General features: G+C 43.2%; 1 protein-coding gene across 1 annotated transcript; it reads right to left on the bottom strand.

The window, feature by feature from the left end:
- Positions 1-23,612: 23,612 nt before the first annotated feature.
- LOC126417017 (C-terminal-binding protein-like) lies at positions 23,613-24,179 on the bottom strand. Its single transcript, XM_050084906.1, has one exon. It carries the CDS (start codon positions 24,177-24,179, stop codon positions 23,613-23,615), a length of 567 nt encoding a protein of 188 aa, XP_049940863.1.
- Between the last annotated feature and the right edge of the window lie 314 nt (positions 24,180-24,493).

The raw sequence follows: 24,493 nt of genomic DNA, 5'->3' as shown, positions 1-24,493 counted from the left end.
CTTTGATTGAGCCTCCACACCTCAAAATACCTTACACTAATTAGTTCAACGGCCCCCTGGGTTAATGGGTAAAGCAATGAGAGAATAGCTCTGTGGGGAACACCTAACGTGTCATCCTGAATCTCAGATTTAACTAACAGCCATCATAATTTCTGTTTCTTAATTAAGTCATCCCCCCCCCCTCCCCAAAGAACCATGGACCTTACCGTTTGTGGGGAGGCTTGCACGCCTCAGCTATACAGATAGCTGTACCGTAGGTTCAACCACAACGGAGGGGTATCTGTTGAGAGGCCAGACAAACTTGTGGTTCCTGAAGAGGGGCAGCAGCCTTTTCAGTAGTTGCAGGGGCAACAGTCTGGATGATTGACTGATCTGGCCCTGTAACACTGACCAAAACGGCCTTGCTGTGCTGTTACTGTGAACGGCTGAAAGCAAGGGGAAACTACAGCCGTAATTTTTCCCGAGGGCATGCAGCTTTACTGTATGGTTAAATGATGATGGCGTCCGCTTAGGTAAAATATGCCGGAGGTAAAATAATCCCCCATTTGGATCTCCGGGCGGGGACTACTCAAGAGGACGTCGTTATCAGGAGAAAGAAAACTGGCGTTCTACGGATCGGAGCGTGGAATGTCAGATCCCTTAATCGGGCAGGTGGGTTAGAAAATTTAAACAGGGAAATGGATACGTTAAAGTTAGATAGTGGGAATTAGTGAAGTTCGGTGGCAGGAGGAACAAGACTTTTGGTCAGGCGACTACAGGGTTATAAATACAAAATCAGATAGGGGTAATGCAGGAGTCGGTTTAATAATGAATAAAAAATAGGAGTGCTGGTAAGCTACTACAAATAGCATAGCGAACACATTACAAAACTCTACCATCTGGTGAGCAAGATGTATGAGACAGGCGAAATAACCTCAGACTTCAAGAAGAATATAATAATTCCAATCCCAAAGAAAGCAAGTGCTGACAGATGTGAAAATTACCGAACAATCAGTTTAATAAGTCACGGATGCAAAATACTAACGCGAATTCTTTACAGACAAATCGAAAAACTGGTAGAAGCCGTCCTTGGGGAAGATCAGTTTGGATTCCGTAGAAATATTGAAACACGTGAGGCAATACTGACCCTACGACTTATCTTAGAAGCTAGATTAAGGAAAGGCATCCCCACGCTTCTAGCATTTGTGGACTTAGAGAAAGCTTTTGACAATGTTGACTGCAATACTGTCTTTCGAATTCTGGTGGCAGGGGTAAAATACAGGGAGCGGAAGGCTATTCACGATTTGTACAGAAACCAGATAGCAGATACAAGAGACGAGGGGGATGAAAGGGAAGCAGCGGTTGGGAAGGGAGTTAGACAGGGTTGTAGCCTGTCCCCGATGTTATTCAATCTGTATATTGAGCAGGCAGTGAAGGAGACGAAAGATAAATTCGGAGTAGGTATTAAAATCCATGGAGAAGAAATAAAAACTTTGAGGTTCGCCGATGACATTGTAATTCTGTCAGAGACAGCAAAGGACTTGGAAGAGCTGTTGAACGGAATGGACAGTGCATTGAAAGGAGGGTATAAGATGAACATCAACAAAAGCAAAACGAGGATAATGGAATGCAGTCGAGTTAAGTCGGGTGATGCTGATGGAATTAGATTAGGAAATGAGACACTTATAGTAGTAAAGGAGTTTTGCTATTTGGGGAGCAAAATAACTGATGATGGTCGAAGTAGAGAGGATATCAAATGTAGACTGGCGATGGCAAAGAAAGCGTTTCTGAAGAAGAGAAATTTGTTAACATCGAGTATTGATTTAAGTGTCAGGAAGTCTTTTCTAAAAGCGTTTGTATGGAGTGTAGCCATGTATGGAAGTGAAACATGGACGATAAATAGTTTAGACAAGAAGAGAATAGAAGCTTTCGAAATGTGGTGCTACAGAAGAATGCTGAAGATTACAAAAAATGGTTCAAATGGCTCTGAGCACTATGGGACTCAACTACTGAGGTCATTAGTCCCCTAGAACTTAGAACTAGTTAAACCTAACTAACCTACGGACATCACAAACATCCATGCCCGAGGCGGGATTCGAACCTGCGACCGTAGCGGTCTTGCGGTTCCAGACTGCAGCGCCTTTAACCGCAGGGCCACTTCGGCCGGCTGCTGAAGATTACATGGGTTGATCACATAACTAATGAGGAGGTATTGAATAGGATTGGGGAGAAGAGAAGTTTGTGGCACAACTTGACTAGAAGAAGGGATCGGTTGGTAGGACATGTTCTGAGGCATCAAGGGATAACCAATTTAGTATTGGAGGGCAGCGTGGAGGGTAAAAATAGTAGAGGGAGACCAAGAGCTGAATACACTAAACAGAGTCAGAGGGATGTAGGTTGCAGTAGGTACTGGGAGATGAAGAAACTTGCACAGGATAGAGTAGCATGGAGAGCTGCATCAAACCAGTCTCAGGACTGAAGACCACAACAACAACAACAATTAAGTCATTCATTGATACTTCTCATTATCCGAAGAACAGGTTCATAATAATAGGGTCAGGTAACTTACCGAAACAATTCACAGTCCTATCTTTAGAATGTTCTACTTGTGAAACTGGAATATTACCGGTCTGCTGATATCGGCTGACGTCTTGTTCTGTATTCGTTCCCTCAGCTTCTAAATTTAACGATGTGGCTCTAATTTTAACGCACGTACACGATCCATAACATTCTTAATTTCTTATCTTTCCATGTCTTTAAGCTCTGTACTGTCCAAGTCTTTTAATCGGTTCACAAAATGATTTTAACTGTTCTTGAACCCGACAGACTTGACTATGCGTGGGATGACTATCACTCAAAAAGGCAATGTTCTTATCCATCTCCTCTACGGAACCGTCAAGAAATTGTAAGACGTCACCTACCTTGCCAACGACGTCGGGGGAGATGGAAATCGCGCGGTCTAACGCCGCGCGCAACCTAGCGGCGAGTTCCGGAACACTTCCGGCTGCCGCTTGCTCTCTGATACGAAGCTCCTACTGTAACGATTCTTTCTTCAAATAACCGGTGCCTGAACACTCCCTTAAAGCTATGTCTGACGACAAGCACCTGATAAGAAACCAAATGTTAAGTGGGAACTAACAATAACAATATTTCAATCTCAAATCCAAAAATGAAAGAGTGATAAAAAAAAACGGAAGGGAAGACAATTCTGTCCCCCCTGTCAACTGAACGAAACCGCGCTCTGCTAACATTGGTACATTGGTTCAAATGGTTCTGAGCATCATGGGACTCAACTTCTGCGGTCATTAGTCCCCTAGAACTTAGAACTAGTTAAACCTAACTACCCTAAGGACATCACACACATCCATGCCCGAGACAGGATTCGGACCTGTGACCGTAGCGGTCTCGCGGCTCCAGACTGTACGTTGGTACATTGGTACATTGGTCTAATGGGGAGTAGGGAAACAAATAGGAAGGACTGGACTCCTTTTGTTATCACTCATTTTATTTAACAATCACATAAACAAATTCCTTTAAAACAACAGTATCTTAATCTGCTACCAATGTCTTTTATGAAACGAGGTCTAACTCATATAGAAGAAAATTTTAAAACCACTAATAATAATGCGCCTGATGGCTTAAAATTAATTCACAATTTTATGTTGCTCTTCAGACAAGGCTTAAGAAATATAATAAATATCATAAATACCCGAGTAAACATAAGTAGCACCGGAATTAATTAGCAAGGAGTGACACCAGGTCGCTCGAAGGCGGAACGAAGACTTAACTTGGAGAAGACAAGGCGGAAGCCGGCAGTTCGTACAAGACCCACTTTTCGAGCTTCGAAACGGAGTCACCTCCCATTACCCAGGATTTCACAGCCCCGGTACCCGTAGGTGGAAAGGTAGCGCTCACTCCAAAACACCAGCCAGCCAGCTGTAACATTTAACAAGCGCACAGAACAGGCCTGCAGGGGCGATTTAAACAACCACCAAAAGATATTAAATAACAGGTTAAATTATTCACTAACAAAATGGCACACTGTCTTCTTTAAGATCAAGTACCGTATGTTCCGATTAACATTTATAAACATTTCTCCTCCGGAATGACGACCATGCAGACAGAGCTAATCAACTTCCAAATATAATTACACTGTGCAACAGGTCTTGTTACTTAACTGACAGATGAAGGCACGAAATCAGTTTTAACAAATATGTGCATCTATTTTCAATGAAAAATGCTGAATCTGCGATTAATTGTGAAAATACAATGAAGCATACACATTTGATGTTAAATGAAGAATTACACACCTCACTAAATAAATGATTCCTATGTACAAGGCTTATCACATAGGATATCACTCTGAACATCTTCAGAACCTATATACCCAAGGTTTCAGCAATACAGCGAATAATGGATACATTGCACCACAGCAATGCTGACAAATCTGCACTCACATATCACGGACAAATTCACTTAACTTTTCGCTGGACGTCCGATATAGCTGGCGTCGGGTACAGCAAGTGGCAAAAAGGCAGCGGACGACCGTAGACAGCCGTGTCCGGAGCCAGCAGCACGCAACCCAAGGCAGCCACAAGCCTCCTCACCGGCGACAGGAAAGGTTCTCCATCAAGCTGACCCATGCATGTGGTCAGTTCCCGCTCCACTACAAGCACACTCCAGCATCAGGTAACATCGAACGCCAACTGTCCACGTTCTTCGCGAGAGCCTCCAGTTAACTCCTCTGGCAAAGATAAGGCAGCCGAGACTCAGTAAGCGTCACAAGCAAAGATAAGTGCGCGAAGGCGAGATACTTGCAAATATGCTGGTCCGCCAGTAAAACGCCATGTTTCAGTCATCACTTCGGACACCTTCTGTAAATGGACGTTCATGCCACCTTTTTGATCTTCGTTGACATTCAAAGACCTTACTGTTTCACGTCATTGGATTCGTCTCGATAGCCACTATCAGAAAATAATTTCCAAACCATAGCATCCCATTTAAAAGAACTAAGTTGACCATATCTATGATGCGACCCCACCTAGCAACAAAAAACCAACGTCATATTATGGCCCCCATTGTCCCATGTAACATTTGCCCCACAAAGTTTTCAGGTACTGTCATACTTTTCAGGTACTGTCATACATTCCTCTGGCAATAGTCAGTGACTCACCTTGCATAAGGTGTCTCAGGGGAGGAGTGGGGGGAGGGGGTTGGAAGGGATACGGAAATAGTACAGTCGTTGCTAGAATGAAATTTTCACTCTACAGCGGAGGGTGCGCTGATATGAAACTCCCTGGCAGATTAAAACTGTGTGCCGGACCGAGACTCGAACTCCGGACCTTTGCCTTTCGTGGGCAAGTGCTCTAACAACTGAGCTACCCAAGCACGACTAACCCCCCGTCCTCACAGCTTTAATTCCGCCAGTACCTCGTCTCCTACCTTCCAAACTTCACGGAAGCTCTCCTGCGAACCTAGCAGCACTAGCTCTCCTTGAAGAAAGGATATTGCGGAGACATTGCTGTGAGGACGGGGCGTGAGTCGTGCTTGGGTAGCTCAGTTGGAAGAGCACTTGCCCGCGAAAGACGAAGGTCCCGAGTTCGAGTCTCGGTCCGGCACACAGTTTTAATCTGCCAGGAAGTTTCATATCAGCGCACACTCCGCTGTAGAGTGAAAATTTCATTCTAGAAACAACCCTTAGGCTGTGGCTAAGACATGTCTCCGCAATATCCTTTCTTTCAGGAGTGCTAGTTCTGCCACTGAGTGGCGACAGGTGGTCTTTTCAGATGAGTCAGGTTTTATGCTCCATCAGACACATGACCGTTGGTGTGCAGGGCCCTGTAACAATCACCAGATGAGGACAGGCCAGAGAAAGGAGCGTTTTGGTCTAGGGAATGTTTTCATGCCATTCCCTGAGTGATCTCGTTATTCTGGAAGACAAAATTGTTCATCACAGGAGACCATATCCACTCCTACATACAGTTTGTTTCTTCCTCAACACAATGGACTCTACCAGCAAGACACACAGTTATCATTGAACGTTTGTGGTTAAGGAACACCAGGACCAGTTTCCCATATTCCTGTAGCCACCAAACTCTCTGGCTTTAATCCCAGTCCTATGGGACCAATTCAGTGACTGATCATGACATGGATACTCAACCAAGGAACCTAGTGTATCTGGCCACAGCACTTTAGATGCACTGCTCCACGTCCCTGCCGGTACGTTCCAGAACCGTATTGACGCTCTTCATTCACATCTGCGATGCAACAGGTAGTTAATGCGGCTTTTGATAGGTGGTTACATTAATGTGACTGGTTCATGCATCAGAATCGTCAGAAATGTAGTTTTTAGCTATCTTTGGCTTCCAGCTTCTTCAATAAGTGACTACTACGAATAGAGGCTGGAGAATTAAAAAAAACTAATAATAAGAACAGAGAAGGATACCAGACGTCGAAGCGAGCAAAATTGTGCAGGTAACCACAGGCAAGAAATGCAGATCTTTGAAGCTGCAGCCAAAAACAAGTCATTCAGTGACCTTTTTACTGGGTTGCACTCCTCCATCCTCTAATTAGTATATAGAGAAGCTTTGAAAGTACCAGGAGATAAGTATACACTGCAGCAGAGGAAACTACCTTTCCTATTGTTCGCAAACTCACACTACATCAGTTAGTTGTGACAGCTACTCACATCCAAAAATTCTTAAACATTTAGTATAGATCCAGAATGAGATTTTTACTCTGCAGCGGAGTGTGCGCTGATATGAAACTTCCTGGCAGATTAGAACTGTGTGCCCAACCGAGACTCGAACTCGGGACCTTTGCCTTTCGTAGGCAAGTGCTCTAGCTGTGAGGACGGGGCGTGAGTCGTGCTTGGGTAGATCAGGTGGTAGAGCACTTGCCCACGAAAGGCAAAGGTCCCGAGTTCGAGTCTCGGTCTGGAACATAGTTTTAATCTGCCAGGAAGTTTCAGTTAGTAAAGATGTTCTTAACATAGTGTGCCTCACCAAATTAAACAGAACTGAAACGGCAGTATTACCTGCAATGAAACTTTTGGCCTTTTATAACATAGTCTCATAGCAAATATACTTTTCTTGTGTTTATTATTCTGTACGGGTGCTGCAGACACCTCTACACTGTCAGGAAGGTGTTATGAAACCGTACTGCGTCCTTTGGCGCTAATAAGACCTTATTAGCATGATAACATTCATTCATTTAGATTTGCAGTCTGCGTATTCTCTTCAGATTTGGCTGACTCCTCATGACATAGTGGAATTCCACTGACTGATGTTAGCTCGGTTGGTTGGTGATAGAGGCCCCTACACCAGCAATTTGGCTGAAGTTCTGTTGGCAATCTGCAAGCGAGACTGCAGCTTGAGTATGTGGGCGACACTGTGTGACAATACCCTCCGTCCTGATCTGGAACATGGCGATGACCCGCAGTGAGCCCTCAGGATGTACCGTGCTGCCAGAAGTCATGTAGCTGGCTGAGCCTGGCCTCATTGAAGAGGCACGTCTTGGGACCCAGAAGTGCCTGCAGCCAGATGGCCCTCTCACACAGCAATGACTATGACGTTAATGCAATAAGCATCACGAGATGCACTGGGATTGGAAGACTGTAAGCGACCGAGCAGCAGTGTTGTAGGCAGCAGCCAATGTAGAGTCGCACAAGTCACGGTTACTAGGATGTTTCCGTTTGAGGAACAGCATGGAGTGATTCCTGAGAAGTGCTGGCATATCTAATACTTGGATGCACAAACTCCGTCTACCTGAATGACCAATCGATTCACAGCTGGAGAACTGTGGCGTTTATAGCGATGGGCCAGAGTTAATGACATGAGGCGCTGTTCATTATGACCGAATGTGACCCACTTATTTGTGTGCAGCTGTCCTTGTGCTGCTTTTTTGATTAACAAGTTGTTGCAGGCTCGTAACTGCATTGTCCAGTCTCTGAACGATGTTTTTGTGGCCTAGTTAAAGATTATTGCCTCGTGTAACAAGATTTAACAAATATATCTCTGTCTCTCTCTTTCTCAGTGGACATTTTGCTGAATGTGTAACTTGTGCCTGGTGATTGGTGCTGATGTAGCAACATGTCCTCACGTTCGTGACAACTTACTGTGTTGATTGTTTGCAGTGTTGATTGTTTCTTTCTGCCACATAGCTATGTCATCACCTCTGTCTAATGTCGCCTGTGCCTTTGCTTGTGTGAAATTACGAAACATTTTAAATTTTTCCCGTTTTCCATTCTGTGGCGTACCAAATCTTTGTTCAATGGGTAGTACGAGCTGTTATTGAGACTTGCTTCCTTTCAGCCAAATACCAAGGTAAGTGGTTCATCATAAATGTATTAAAAGATATACATGTAGCGTAATGTTAACATCTAAGAATGCTATTATTGTTTAATTATGTGAGACCTTAACTTATCCGGACGAATTGAATGTTTAAATAACTTACGGGTTTCCTGCCGCCGATATTTCGACAGGAGCACACCCTGCCATTCTCAAGGCACAACTGCAAGGAGAAGGCAATGTGCAAGGGAATTTAATACCTCGGTTCACAGAGTAGAAACAAGTAAGATACCACACACAGAACAAGTAACTGCAGGGTCAACACACAACCAAATATAACCAACATCAGAAATATCGATAGTGACTATTAATGAACAGGTGAGGTAGCACTAATTCTGTCCCTCTGTTATATTCAGTTCACTATGGAGGTGGAAAAGAATGGATGCCTTCCCTTCCTTGATGTGTTGGTCAGAAGGAGGACTGATGGTACGTTGGGACATTCTGTTTATAGGAAGCCTACTCACACTGACTTGTATCTGCGAGCTGATAGTTGTCACCATCCAGCTCAGCGTGAAGGAGTACTTCGTACCTTGGTTCACAAGGCCCACGTTATCTGAGACACTGAAAGTTTGGCAGCTGAGCTATCACATCTCGAAGTCAACATTCGTCAGAATGGTTACAGTGAGAGGCAGATCAAACGTGCGTTGTGCTATCAGCCTTCTGTGCAACGGGTAAGTGACGATAGTAACGAAGTGGCATCTAAGTCTACGGCCTTTTTGCCTTACACAGGAAGCATTTCCAACAGGACTGGCCGTATTTTGTGGAAATATGATGTGAAACGTGTTTTTCGACCACCTTCTAAGATTAAGGCCCTGTTGGCGTCCGTAAAAGATGATCTCGGTTTGCGTAAGGCTGGTGTCTATCGCATTCCTTGCAGTTGCGGCGTGTCATATATTGATCAGACCACCAGGACTGTGGAAGACCGGTATATTGAACATAAGCGTCACACATGCTTAAAACAGCCGAGCAAATCCGCTATTGCAGAACATTGCCTTGACACTGGTCATCCTATGGAATACAACAACATGGAGATTCTGGTTTGCACGTCCAGCTATTGGCATAGTGTTATTAAGGAAGCTGTTGAAATCAAACTATCAAGCAACCTTATAAACACAGATGATGGATTTTGTTCAAATGCTGCTTGGAATCCGGCTCTGGCTCTCATCAAAAAACAGAGGGACAGAATTAGTGCTACCTCACCTGTTGATTAATAGTCACTATTGATATTTCTGATGTTGGTTATCTTTGGTTGTGTGTTGACTCTGCGGTTAGTTGTTCTGTGTGTGGTATCTTGCTTGTTTCTCCTCTGTGAACCGAGGTATTAAATTCCCTTGCACATTGATTCCTCCTTGCAGTTGTGCCTTGAGAATGGCAGGATGTGTTTCTGTCGAAATATCAGCGGTGGTCGACGACGTCATCCGGCAGCAAACCCGTAAGTTACTTGAACATTGTGTAATTAAATTTTACCCTTAGAATGTTCAGTGCACTGTTCTTTCATTGCCTGTAATTATTCTTGATTTCAAAATAAATATGCTATAATTCTTTGTAAGTGAATACAACATCTGCTTGCAAAGCTCTTTACTGGTGCGGTTTTAATGTCGACTATATTAATTATGCATAATATTTCTATGCACCACTGGTAACACACAGCTTTTCCTTGTCTTCTTCACCGATCTAGAGCCCATCACAGCTTGTGAATATGCTCTGAGGTAAGATTTCTTCCGTGAGTCAATAAATTCTCGTTTAGAAGCTTCTCTCCATCGCATTATTCACTCCAAACTCAAAGGGCGAGGTAACATGCTGCGCTCTACCACCCGCATCTTTTTCTAGGGTTGCCTGAACTGACAAAACGCATGTGCAGACTTAACACATATTTTCCGTTAAAGATCTCAAATCTCTTTCCATCTTCTACTAAACAAGTTGGGTCATATCTGGGATTCATTCAAGAAATGACTGATAGCAGAAACAGAGATGATGCAGTGAAGAACAATGCGCCTCTTCACGGGTTGGTTTAGTAATGGCAAATCCGACATGGTGGTGCTCATCCAATTCAAGTACGAGACGCTACGAGAAACTTTGCGGTGTACAGGGTGCTAAATTTAGTACACAGTTCTGACGCAGCTGGCGGCAACAATGGCTCTAACCGTGCTGCGCATCGAATCGAATTGAGCGTTGGTGGCAGATGGGTGCGTCCTTCCTTGCTCCTTCAACCCTGCGACCCTGTGCCGGAATTTATCAGTCATAGTGGCTGGGGGGGGGGGGGGGGGCGGGGGGCGGTATCTATTCCCTCGGCAGTCGAAGCCCACGCGTGTTCAGTGTAATGGCGATCTGGAGAATGTGTTGGCCAGGACTAACGAACACTCTTCGTATCGAGCTAGATCAGGACAGCATTGGCAAGATGTTGTCTTGCATTATCTGTTTGAAGATTTCGAAGATTAGATGTAGCCATCAGGTTTGACGTCAGAATGTACCGACAGTATTCGAAATTACCGGCTATGCGAACGACAGGAGATCGTGTTGTATACCAAATGTCGCCTCACATGAACACCCCAGGTGCTGTGTCTGTGTGACGATGGGTTTGAAGTTTCATTAGGTTCGCTCACCTCTCAGCGTCAACATCTATATCTATACTCAGAGAGCCACCTCACGGTGTGTGGCGGAGGGTAGTTAGTGTGCCATTGTCTCTTCCTTCTTTTCCGATTCCAGTCGCGTACGGTTCGCGGGAAGAACAATTGCTGAAAAGCCCCCATGACGGCTCGAATCTATCTAATTTTATCTTCATGACCTTTTACCGAAATAAACACAGCAGGAAGCAATATATTGGTTGGCTGACTTTGGAATGTACGCTTTCGGAACTTTGACAGTATACCATATCGTGATGGAGAAAGGCTTTCTTGCAGCGTTTGCCATTGGAGTTAGCTGAGCATCTTGGTGACGCTTTCGCGCTTTCTAAATGGACCTGTAACGAAACATGCTGGTCTTCTTTGGATCGTCACTACTTTCTCTATCAGTCTTTCTTGGTGTGGACCGCATACTGACGAACAACATTCAGGTATTGGTGGAACTAGTGTTCTGTAAGCTACTTCCTTTGTTAATAGACTACATTTCCTTGAGGATTCTTGCAGTTAACTTCACTCTGGCATCTGCCTTAGTCATGATTAATTTTATATGGTCGTTCCACTTAAAATTCACTCCATACGCATACTCCTAGGTATTTCTGGAGGTTACTGCTTTCAGTAACTGTCCTGCAGTTTGGTAATCGTACAATAAAGAGGTTTTCCCTCTCTGTCTTAGCAATACGATATATTTGTTGATGCTGGGGGTTAATTTTCACTCCCTGCACCAAGCGTCGATCCTCTGCGGGTCTTCTTGTATTTCGATACAATTTTCTAGTGTCACGACTTCTCTGTGTATAACAGCATCGTCCGCGAAAAACCTCATAGAACTTCCGGGGTTATGTGCTACCTCATTCTTATATACCGTGATAAACACCGCTCCTGTAACATTCCTCTGTGGCACGCCCGAAGTTACTTCTACGTCTGAGGACTTCACTCAGAATGACACACTGTGTTCTGTTTGGTAGGAACTCTTCAGTCCAATTACACATTTGATGTGATATTCCGCACGCTCCTATTTTACTCGTTACGCGACTGTGCGAAACTATATCGAATGCTTTTCGAAAGGCAAGGAACTTGTTATCTACCTGGGAGCCTGTATCTGCTGCTGCGTTTCTCACGATCGTTGTTTTCGGAACCCATTTTGGTTGCCACACACGAGATTTTCGCTCACCGGATGTGCCATAATACGCGAGCCTCAAACACGTTCCAGAATTCTGCAACAGATCGAGCAACACACGGATACGTCCATCCTTATGCTGTATGCAAGACCAGGATTCTTCGTGGTGCCATCCCTGTGTCCAGTGCTGTAGCAGGGAGAAACAAGTGTCGGAGCACGACTCACTGCTCCCGCTTCAAGGCAATCAGCAACAATAGTGGTCGTCATCTTCACTGTTCGTGGTGTTCCGTGGATACCAGTCTTGCCGCAAACAAAACCGTTTCCTGACTCAAGATACGTATATGACATGGCTGTACAATCCTACATGGCTGAGCGAACAGTGCGTGTGTCCTCTCGGGCGCTAGTCTCGTTGGGTCGTTGAGATCCCACGTGGCGTTGAGTGTGGTATTCCCGAGCCCATCGATTCAATATTCGCGTAAGTGTCGCTGGATGCCGACCTACGCAAGCAGAAATGTCGTGGAACTATAAACCATAGTCTCAGTAAGCAAGTTTTTTACATATTGTCTTCATGTTGTTGCAGTTTTAATTGACAACTGATACATTTTTCAGCACCGCTCATTACATACACTCTAGTCACACAATATCAGCTGACATCGGGTGACGACGGTGAAGCTTGTTTTCCATTTTATGAACAGTGGCTTCTCATCTGACTGATCCCATAATGGGTAAGATGTTGACCTTGGAAAGAGGGTAGAAAACGGTTAACTAACTGATAATGATAATGAAATAACTGAGGTTTAGCAAAGCAGTCCTAACACACTGTCCAATAATGTTAATGTGATCACCTGCTGTCAAAAGCTTGAATAACCATATTTTTCTGGGCAGACCGCTGCAAGACGTGCAGGAACAGAGTCAGTGATGTTGTGGAAGGCACGATAGATATGTAGAGCCATACTAAGTCCGATGTCGTGGGCTGCTGCGCTATGTTTCTCGGTTGAGTATCCATGCCACGAACAGCCCGATCGAGGTAGTCTCATAGATTTTTCCATTGCGTTTAACTCCGGGGAGGTTGGTGGCCAAGGGAGTATGGTAAGCTCATTCTGGTGTTCTTCAAACCATGCATGTGCACTGCGAGCTGTGTTGCACGTTGCATTGTCCTGCTGCGTGCTGAGGATAAACAAAATGCATGTGGGGGTGGACATGGTCCCCACGAATAGATGCGTACGAGTGTCGATGCATTGCACCTTCCGGAGTAACGAGATGACCCAGGGCATCGTCTCCGGCCTGGACCCTTCCGATGACCGCTGCAGGGGATTTGCTTTCAGATGTTTCACGCCGTACACGCCAACGCCCATCTGTCCGGCATTGCATAAAATGTGAGTCATCTCAGAAGATCCCCTGTCGCCATTCAGTGGACAAGTACTGGCGAACGAATTCCAGCCTTCGTCGTCGACGAACACCAGTTAGCACGTGTGTATAGGTGCGTGAACCAGACACCTGCTGCAGAGGCCTGTACGCAGCAACATTCGCTGAACAGTCGATAAGGAGACATTGTTGGTAGCCCCTTCGTTCATCTGGGCTGTCAGTTGTTCAACAGCTACACGTCTGTTCACAGGTACACGTCGCCGCAGCCGCCATTCACCCCCGTCGTCTACGGCCTGTAGACAGTTGCCTCGGCACCGGGTTTCGATAGCGCCAGTTTTCCATGCACGCTGCACTTTAATCGCAGCCGGACGCAAGCAGTTTACGGACTTAGCTGTTTCAGATGTGCTTCCACCCTTAGCTTGAATGTCAATGATCACACCCTTTCGGACGTCGCATCGCTCCGTTTCTGCATGTCGACAACGACTGCACTGTTGTCTGCACCCCCTAAACGCTTTATTTACCATCCACTGCCACCTGCCGTCCGTTTGGCGTTATTGCACGTGGGCGTCGAACGTGGGCGGTGGTCATTTTAATGTGACTAGATCGTATGTCTTATCTTTATACATAAAGGAAAGTCGTGTTAGTTACGCTATTTAGAACTCAGGACGGCTGGACCGATTTGGCTGAATATTGGTGGAGAGGTAGCTTAGAACCAGGAGACGGGCATAGGATACTTTTTATCCCGTTCGACAGCTATAAAACGTAGTATACCAAAAACGCATCTGGGATGGAATAACAAAACGCAAATGTCAGCTAAACGTCACTATAAGACGTGGTATAACAAAAACGCATCTGACATGGAATAACAAAACACAAATGACAGCTAAACGTCTGTGGTTAAGTGTCAGTATATATTATCAAATTCGTGTCAGTTCCAGAAATCAAGATCTTGAAATGAATGAGGAGATACATAATCGGACTTTACTCCTGATCGAAGACATGTGTTACCTCATGTGCGGAAGCTTGTTAGTCACGTTAAGAATGCCAGCGCCAAATCGTGAAATGAATGACGCATTTAATCGAGAATGGGAACGGGAACGTGAATATGATCACCAGGAATTAGATTTAGTAGTTCAAACGAATGTACCCCTGTTGAGCCCCCAACAAAAGGAAGTTTATGATACATCAATGAAGGCAATTGATGATGGAAATGGTGGTTTATATTTCCTGGATGCCCCTGGTGGGACTGGCGAGACATTCCTCATGTCAGTAGTTTTAGCCGCTGTTCGTGTGAGATCCAACATCGCGGTTGCAGTTGCTTCTTCTAGAATAGCAGCCACATTGTTAGGATGCCGTACAGCTCATTCAGCATTAAAATTACCGTTAAATCTTCAAGCTATTGAAGAACCAACATGTAATATTACAAAAAACTCAGCAATGGCCAAAGTTTTATCAGCATCCAAGACCATCGTCTGGGACGAATGTGCAATGGCGCATAAACGTGCATTAGAGGCACTTAACCGAACGTTGAAAGATCTTTGCAATGACTCGAGATGTTTAGGAGGAGCAATGATTTTAAAGTCTGGCGATTTCCGACAAACACTGCCAGTACTTCCAAAATCAACGGCTGCAGACGAAATAAATGCTTGCCTCAAATCATCGACTCTATGGCGCTATCTGAAGAAACTTCAGCTGACAACAAACATGAGAGTTGCATTGCGTAATGATACATCTGATGAAGATTTCTCTACACAATTGCTGACTATCGGTAATGGTCGAGTACGTGTCGAAGAATCGAGCGGATTGATTTCATTTCCTCTTAATTTCTGTAACTTTTGTCTCATCGAAAGACGAACTTACCAACAAAGTATCCCCAAACATCATCACTAACTACAAAAGTAATGAATGGCTGAGTGAGCGAGCAATTTTAGCGGCTAAGAATAAAGATGTAGATGATCTAAACTACATAATTCAGAATGAGATCATTGGTAAAATGCATTCATTCAAAAAAGTTGGCTCCGTAATAATCATGCTTCGAAACATAAACCAACCAAAACTGTGCAACGGTACGCGTTTGGTGGTAAGTAAATTGATGAAAAATGTTATACTCAAAGGAAAATTCGAAGGTGAGGAAGTTCTCATTCCGAGGATCCCGAGGATCCCAACCGATGCGCCGTTTGTGTTTAAAAGACTTCAATTTCCGATCCGTCTTGCATTCGCCATGACCATTAACAAATCACAAGGCCAATCCTTGAAAGTTTGTGGTTTAAATCTGGAATATCCATGTTTCTCACACGGTCAATTATACGTGGCATGTTCACGGGTTGGAAGACCGTCTGCGGTGTTTGTTCTTGCACCTGATAATAAAACGAAAAATGTCGTGTATCACAAGGTACTTAATTGAAGAGTGAAAGCTATGCACCAAAAAACATAAAGAATAAGGAATCATTAAAATAATTAATTTTATTTGTATTTCCTAGTAAAAAATCAACTTAACATTCAAAATCTGATTATTTATTAGTTTTAAGGCGGAACAGAGTTCACCGGGTCAGCTAGTATGGTATCAATCTAGGCAAACGAAAGTATCCGTTCACGCCAAAGCTGACCGCTTATCACAAGGCCAATAAAGGAAGATCAGGGTTCAACGTTCTGTCTGCGGTCGTTACAGACGGAGTACATTCCAAGAAATGGCAAAAAGGAAATTAATCGTATCTTTTTCCAAGGAATCATCCCGACATAGATCTTCATCGATTTAGAGAAACCCAGGAAAACATAAATGTTGCTGGCTGGACTGGTATTTGAAATCGTCTAGGCTCTACTTATGCTAATCAAAAGTCGCAACCGACGTGATATCTCGATGGGAATGACCGTAAGGTGAAGCAGTAGAAAAAGTGCTGGAATTTTCTTTGAAACAAATGTCTATCATCCATCTGTTAACCAACGGTCATTACATAGTACGAGTAGTTCAATCCAGAGTGACGTAGGTGACCACGTGATCGCATTACGCAGCTTTCTGCGACGTTCAAAGATGAGGGGCATGAATTATTCAATCGATTTCACATGATGAATTTTTGCGAGTTTTTGGCATACGTTTTCGTTGTTTTACTATAGCACTCCACAAACTTCAGATGCACACTGTACGAGAAAGATTTTGAGGACGTTGGAGAAATCGATCTTTTTCTGCGACAGAAAGTTTCTACCGAAAGGCATGAAGCATTATTAATCAAAAATAGTCCGTTTTATTTCAGAACTCCGTCATAATTGTTGGTTGGTGTAGGGAAACAAATAGCTTCTGGAAATTTTGTGCATACGTCAACGACTCTTCTGGACGTGACGGCAGACGTTAACCTTCAATATGTCAGTTTTTTTTGTGCCGAAATCATGCGAACGCGAAACTCTTCAGAGCAGAAGTATTGCAGCCTCAAGGTGAGCAAGCCAACAAGCAGGTGTATATTTTTGGAATGAAACGTTACCCAGTCCTTGAAGAAGTGCTACACAACAACGGCAGCCTGTGGGGCTCCATCTGGATGAACAGTTTCATTTCTTGACTTCTCGTAGGACGAGAACAAGACCTTTTGGAGCAGGTTTTAGTTTCAGCTTAATGTCTGCGCTAGTATCAGCTACTTCTTTTCACACGGACGTCAGAGGGGACATGTCCAAAAGATGGGTTGATCAAGAAAATTTCCGAGCTAAACACAAGTTGTAGTCGTTTTTATGTTGCGAAAACACCTGTCTCATTGCAGAGGAAGAATAATAGTTATCTGAAAATGTGTCCATCCACTTTTCAACACGTCGATATCGCGGAGACAATACCTTGGTTAGAGGAGTATAAAAAGACACAAAATCTTTAAAAACCACGACACTTATGCTTCATCAGCGGCGTCCAAGATCAAGAAGGTGGAATAATGCTGTGCTGTAACTGATCTATATAGATCATGTTCTCTTCTAAGTTTCAGAGTCATCGTAGCAATTGAGACATCATCTACATCAATATAAAACGTATGTAAAGGCAGAATATGGCGATAAAGTGCCTTCTAATATGAGAAACTATATAAACATGCAGAGGTGTGTTGGATAAAGAGGTTGTTAAAATCAAAGTGCGAATATCTATATTTACGTTTCCGAGATTTCTCTCAATTCCGTGAAACAAATGGCCGGAGGCTTGATCTATAAGTATTAAGACCTATACTCGTCCAATTCTAATTTGTGCTACGTTCACAGTGACCTTGTCAGCATTGTTAAGTAGCACGAAAATCAAAAGGCTCTTATTGATGATGAAACAGGAACCCAAATAGAAAACAGCCAAACAAATGCCGAAATCTTGAATGATCTCTGCAAACATTCCTTCACGAAAGAAAATCAAGGAATGTTATTAACATAGTACAGCCGTGCAGCTGCCTAGTGACATAGTAATTAGTTCTAGTTGTGCTGAAGAGCAGCACCAGCAGCTAAAACCAGTAGCAGCTAAAACTAATTGAGATTCCAGGGCCCAAAGGAGTTTCTGCACAGAATTTGCGAGTGAATAAGCTTGAACCTTGACCATCGCGCTATATCATTTACATCTATTCGTAATGTAATACTAGAATGCTATTTTGACGAAAATTGACATTGTCAAACCGTGCTTCTGTAGAAGGTTAATTTTTTTCAATAAACTAAAACCAGCAACCAGCCACTGTCAATAAATCTCTTTACCTGCTTCGAATCGGCGGGACCATCCTAAGATGGCTGTTCACATTTAAAATACACTGTGATGTACGTGTGATGTTCGCTGATTGTGAATAAGTTTTTTGGTGTGGTCGCGCAGTACAGCAAAAAACTATGTAAGAAAAACGACTATTTTATTGTCAATAGAGCTAAAAATGAACTCTAATAACGTCAATAGTCTGGTAAGATAAGAACTGAATTAGTTTTGTTTTACTTACATCGAAAACTCTGGAGTCTTTTTATTGTAGTGCTCACGTACTTACATCGAAGCTGAATTACTTTTGTCTTATTTGCATCAATAACCCTGCATCTTTTTCTGCAGTCGACAGTGCAATAAAAAGATTCAGGATTTTCAATATAAGTAACACAAAACTAATTCAGTTTCTATGTAACTGGCCCAAAATTAATTCCCGCGTCTTTTTATTGCACTGGCTGCTATAAGAAGATGTAGGAATTGCGATGTAATATAAAACACATTCGGTTATTTCCTAAGGAAGTTGTTTACTTTGGCCGGCCGCAGTGACCGAGAGGTTCTAGGTGCTTCAGTCTGGAACCGCGCGACGGCTACGGTCGCAGGTTCGAATCCTGCCTCGGGCATGGGTGTGTGTGATGTCCTTATGTTAGTTAGGTTTAAGTAGTTCTAAGTTCTAGGGGACTCATGACCACAGATGTTAAGTCCCATAGTGCTCAGAGCCATTTGAACCTTTTTTTGTTTACGCTATTATAATTCATTATTAGGAACATTCACAATAAAATGGTCCTTTTTCTAGCACAGTGTTTTGCTTTGGGGCACCATCATCCCAAGAAACATTCGGCACAATCAGCCAACGTCACATGTACACCATAATGTAATGATGAACATGAATAGCCGTCTCAGATCACTAATGAAGCTATTTATATCCAATAAATACCGTTATTAACAGAAAATGGTATAAGGGTATAAGACCCGTTATGAATAGAAAGGTAGGCCAAAGAGTATGTTACAGTGAACAGTTCAGTCATAGGGTTGTTTTTATCAGAATCGACAGCAAACCAACACTGACAACATTCGTTCAGGTATACATGCCGACATCGCAAGTTGAAGATGAAGAGATAGAGAGAGTATATGAGGATATTGGAAGGGTAATACAGTTCATAAAAGGACATGAAAATCTAATAGTCATGGGGGACTGGAATGCAGTCGTAGGGGAAGGAGTAAAAGAAAATGTTACAGGAGAATGTGGGCTTGCGACTAGGAATGAGAGAGGGAAAAGACTATTTGAGTTCTTCAATAAATTTCAGCTAGTAATTACTCTGTTCAAGAATCACATGAGGAGATGGTAGACTTGGAAAAGACCGGGTGATACTGGAAGATTTCAACTACATTAGATCATGGTCAGAGATTCCGAAATCAGATATTGGATTGTAAGGCGTACCCAGGAGCAGATATACACGCAGATCACAATATTGTAGTGATGAAGACTAGGCTTAAGTTCAAGAGATTGGTAAGGAAGAACCAATGCGCAAATAAGTGGGATACGGAAGTAGTAGGGGATGACGAGACAAGATGGAATTTCTCTAAGACTATAGACACAGCAATAAATACTTCAGTAGGCTGTACTGTTGAAGTGGATTGGACATCTCTAAAAACGGGAATTACAGAAGCTGGAAAGAACATAGGTACAAAGAAGGTTGTTGTTGTTGTTGTTGTGGTCTTCAGTCCTGAGACTGGTTTGATGCAGCTCTCCATGCTGCTCTATCCTGTGCAAGCTCCTTCTTCTCCCAGTACCTACTGCAACCTACATCCTTCTGAATCTGCTTAGTGTATTCATCTCTTTGTCTCCCTCTACGATTTTTACCCTCCACGCTGCCCTCCAATGCTAAATTCGTGATCCCTTGATGCCTCAGGATATGTCCTACCAACCGATCCCTTCCTCTAGCCAAGTTGTGCCACAAACTCCTCTTCTCCCCAATCCTATTCAATACCTCCTCATTAGTTACGTGATCCACCCACCTAATCTTCAACATTTTTCTGTAGCACCACATTTCGAAAGCTTCTATTCTCTTTTTGTCCAAACTATTTATTGTCCATGTTTCACTTCCATACATGGCTACACTAAATACAAATACTTTCAGAAACGACTTCCTGACACTTAAATCTATACTTGATGTTGACAAATTTCTCTTCTTCAGAAATGCTTTCCTTGCCTTTGCTAGTCTACATTTTATATCCTCTCTACTTCGACCATCATCAGTTATTTTGCTCCCCAAATAGCAAAACTCCTTTACTACTTTAAGTGTCTCATTTCCTAATCTAATTCCCTCAGCATCACCCGACTTAATTCGACTACAGTCCATTATCCTTGTTTTGCTTTTGTTGATGTTCATCTTGTATCCTCCTTTCAAGACACTGTCCATTCCATTCAACTGCTCTTCCAAGTCCTTTGCTGTCTCTTACAGAATTACAATGTCATCGGCGAACCTCAAAGTTTTCATTTCTTCTCCCTGGATTTTAATACCTACTCCAAATTTTTCTTTTGTTTCCTTTACTGCTTGCTCAATATACAGATTGAATAACATCGGGGAGAGGCTACAACCCTGTCTCACACCCTTCCCAACCACTGCTTCCCTTTCATGCCCCTCGACTCTTACAACTGCCATCTGGTTTCTGTACAAATTGTAAATAGCCTTTCGCTCCCTGTATTTTACCCCTGCCACCTTTAGAATTTGAAAGAGAGTATTCCAGTAAACATTGTAGGTAACTGCAAAGAAACCATGAGTAACAGAAGAAATACTTCAACTGATCGATGAAAGAAGGAAGTACAAAAATCTTCAGGATAATTCACGAATGCAGAAGTACAAATCTCTCAGGAATGTAATAAATAGGAAGGGCAGTAGTGTTACTTAAACATCGATAAATTATCAATTAATCGATAGAACCTGCACTATCGTCACTATCGGTAGACTGGTTTAAATAACGATAGTCCTATTGTTGATAATGTAATTCTTTTTGAATTGGCTCCTGTAAAATTGTCGTTTCCTATTACCACCATGGCGTTCGGAATGCAGACGGAAAGTAGACCGCTTGGAGATATTTAATCAGCAACAAATATGGTGGCGCCTTACTGATAATACAAATAAAACACTGATTAGCTAAAAAGAAGGAAGAAGGAATAACTAAACCGTCGCCAACCCCTAGGGGCAATGCATCTCCAGAATCTTGAGAAAGACTGCGGCTGGTCCTGGCGGAGGTTCGAGTCCTTTGTTCTTTAATGATGTATTTTGTACCTTTGTTATTGTATTCTTATGTTATAAAATTGTAATTGACACCAGTTCATCAAATTAAGTAACTTGTAAGTTACATTTCACTGCACACGTTTCTGTTGGTCATAGTATATCGACAATATGTGAGAAGTAGGGACTGTTAGTGTTTCCACGTGTGTTAATAATTCAGCAAGGGACTGGATAACAGCATTGCTGGTTCTAAGGACATTTCAAACAAATTTTTTGTGAGTGGACAAGTGGTGGTTTATGGACTTGCTATATTCTCCGCAAGACTCTTCGATGGTGATTGTGCACCTGCACAGTCGCAACAGATGGCTGTTGGCCGTCTCTACAAGGACTACAGTGGGTCTGCACCTATGATGACCCACCAATACCATTATTTCTACAAGGACTGCAGTGGGTCTGCACCTTTGATGACCCACCAATACCATTATTTCTACAAGGACTGCAGTTGGTCTGCACCTCTGGTGGCCCACCAATACCATACTCTCTACCAGGACTACAGTGGGTCTGCTCTGTGATGACCTACCTACCAATATTCTTCAAAACTTCGACTGACTCTGCTGTGGATTTGCTCTGTTGTGGCCCATTACCTGTCTGCATGTCAAGAGCCAGCACTGTCTTTCCGTTGGAAGGACAACACTACTTCTTCAAGACTGCATGGAAATCCACTACTTCCGTGTGCATTCTCTTTTACTGCTCAGACTTTGAGAAAAAAAACAACACTGCAATTTTACTGCGATGAATGATCAGGACTGTCTTTATGGACTGTGAGAAAATTTTAGCTTGTGACCAACATTGTATCAATAAGTGTGTGCATTTGATATCTTTGTTATTGTAATTACGAAAAATTTTATCAAATCATTATTGGCCACTGCCCAAAACAATTTGCAAATTTTTTGTGGGGAGCATGGGGGCTATGTAAGTAGGCTGTTTATGTTTTCTTATTGGCAACGTTACGTAGCGCTCTGTATGAAATTCACTGGCTGTGCTGTGTGCAGTCTGTGGCTAGTTTGCATTGTTGTCTGCCATTGTAGTGTTGGGCAGCTGGATGTGAACAGTTATCAAAAACAGATGCATCGTTTTACTACCTGACAACACAAATGTGAGAAGAACAAAATGTACATTTGCAAATATAAATGCAGAAACTATACATACATGAGAAAATCTTTACACTTTTGGTTCCAATTGCCATGCTACTGCATCTGTCTTCGATAATAATGCTTCATGGAGGCAATGCTGAATAAGCATGTCTTCATTCTTATTTAACAGAAAGTAGATGAAGTGGAGCATCTCAAGATCACTTTCTTCAAATCATTAAAAAACGTCCAGAATGAGGTTTTCACTCTGCAGCGGAGTGTGCGCTGATATGAAACTTCCTGGCAGATTAAAACTGTGTGCCCGACCGAGACTCGAACTCGGGACCTTTGCCTTTCGCGGGCAAGTGCTCTACCAACTGAGCTACCGAAGCACGACTCACGCCCGGTACTCACAGCTTTACTTCTACCAGTTCATTAAAAAACGTGCCTCCTCAAAATGAATGTTGTTCATTTAGAACTAAAACTGAATTATTACAATAAAAATCAATTATTTCTATCTTATCACTCTTACTACTATTTCTCAGAGAACTTCTCACCTTAATTTTACACTAAGTGATGTGTCAGAATCCCTCTTTATCACTGTCCAACACAGGCATCACAATTTGTATATATGTCAAATTGCACTGTCCAAACACGACAAACAATTAGAATGATTTACAGATTTAATATCTGAAACTGCAGAAACAATACTGTGTTGTATTCCTTATGTAGAAAATGCGAACTTATTTAAGTTTTCCAGTGCTGGAACACCCAGGTAGCAGAAAATGGAGGAACACCTGGGCTACATCTGTATGTCTAACATTCAACCCCTTCCTACAAGTCACAGATCAAAAGTCTGGCCACTTTTGGTTCACCAGTTTCTTCCACTCACACACACTCAGAATAAAGAACATGCTGTATCACCAGTAGATATGAAGATGTGAATGTTAATATGGCTCCTGTAAACTCTTCATTCTTCTGAAGGCGATATAGTGCAAGAGATGGGAAAAATCGTAAACTTCTGGTTTTTCCTTAAACATTCAATTACAAAAATCAACAAAGACATGAGTTTTTTCCTCCTTGTAGGATAAGTTTCTCCTTTGCTGGGCCTGTGGGAGTATTTTCAGGGTGTACCCTGTTAATGCACTTCTGACGGCTCTGGCTTCTGCGAATGGTGGTTAGGTGGGTCTGGTGTATTCAGAGGTATACTGTGAGGAAGGCCAGGGACAGCGCCTGCTCCTGCACCTGCCGCGCCGCCACCAGCACCAGCTGCTACTGAGTGTGGCACCTGGTCGTGTGGTGTTGTTGAGTGTGCCTGCTGCACAGGCAGTGCTCCAGTGTAATAACCACCATTCATGCCATCTGCGTAACCTGCGGCAGCGGCAGCTGTCCCTCCCAGAAAGTATTCTTTATTCACACAATTGCATAGGCAGTCAGGAATACGTCCAACGATAGCCCGCCTTATTTCACTGGCTGCCATCTCGCGCAGTTCTGTGCACAACGCATCCGAGTAGAACGCTGCATGAGGTGTACACAGCAAGTTCGGCGCGTCTTTCAGTGGACCTTGGAATACATCATATGGTTCATTCTCATGAACATCAAGTGCTGCAGCACGTATGCGACCTTGCTTTAGTGCTGTAACCAAGGCATCATCATCCACGAGGCCACCACGTGCTGTGTTCACCAGGAAAGCCCCTGGCCTCATCTGTTTGATGGTGAACTCATTTATTAAATGATGGTTATGCTCATTTAGAGTGCAGCTGACCAGAAGTCTTGTTCCTCCTGCCACCGAACTTCACTAATTCCCACTATATCTAACTTTAACCTATCCATTTCTCTTTTTAAATTTTATAACCTACCTGCCCGATTAAGGGATCTGACGTTCCACACTCCGATTCGTAGAACGCCAGTTTTCTTTCTCCTGATAACGACGTCCTCTTAAGTAGTCCCCACCCGGAGATACGAATGGGGGACTATTTTACCTTCGGAATATTTTACCCAAGAGGAATCCATCATCAC

The sequence above is a fragment of the Schistocerca serialis genome, chromosome 8 (genome assembly GCF_023864345.2).
Source record: "Schistocerca serialis cubense isolate TAMUIC-IGC-003099 chromosome 8, iqSchSeri2.2, whole genome shotgun sequence".
NCBI classification, from domain to species: domain Eukaryota; kingdom Metazoa; phylum Arthropoda; class Insecta; order Orthoptera; family Acrididae; genus Schistocerca; species Schistocerca serialis.
The sequence above is the reverse complement of the archived record's forward strand: the minus strand, read 5'-3'. Positions and strand labels throughout refer to the sequence as shown.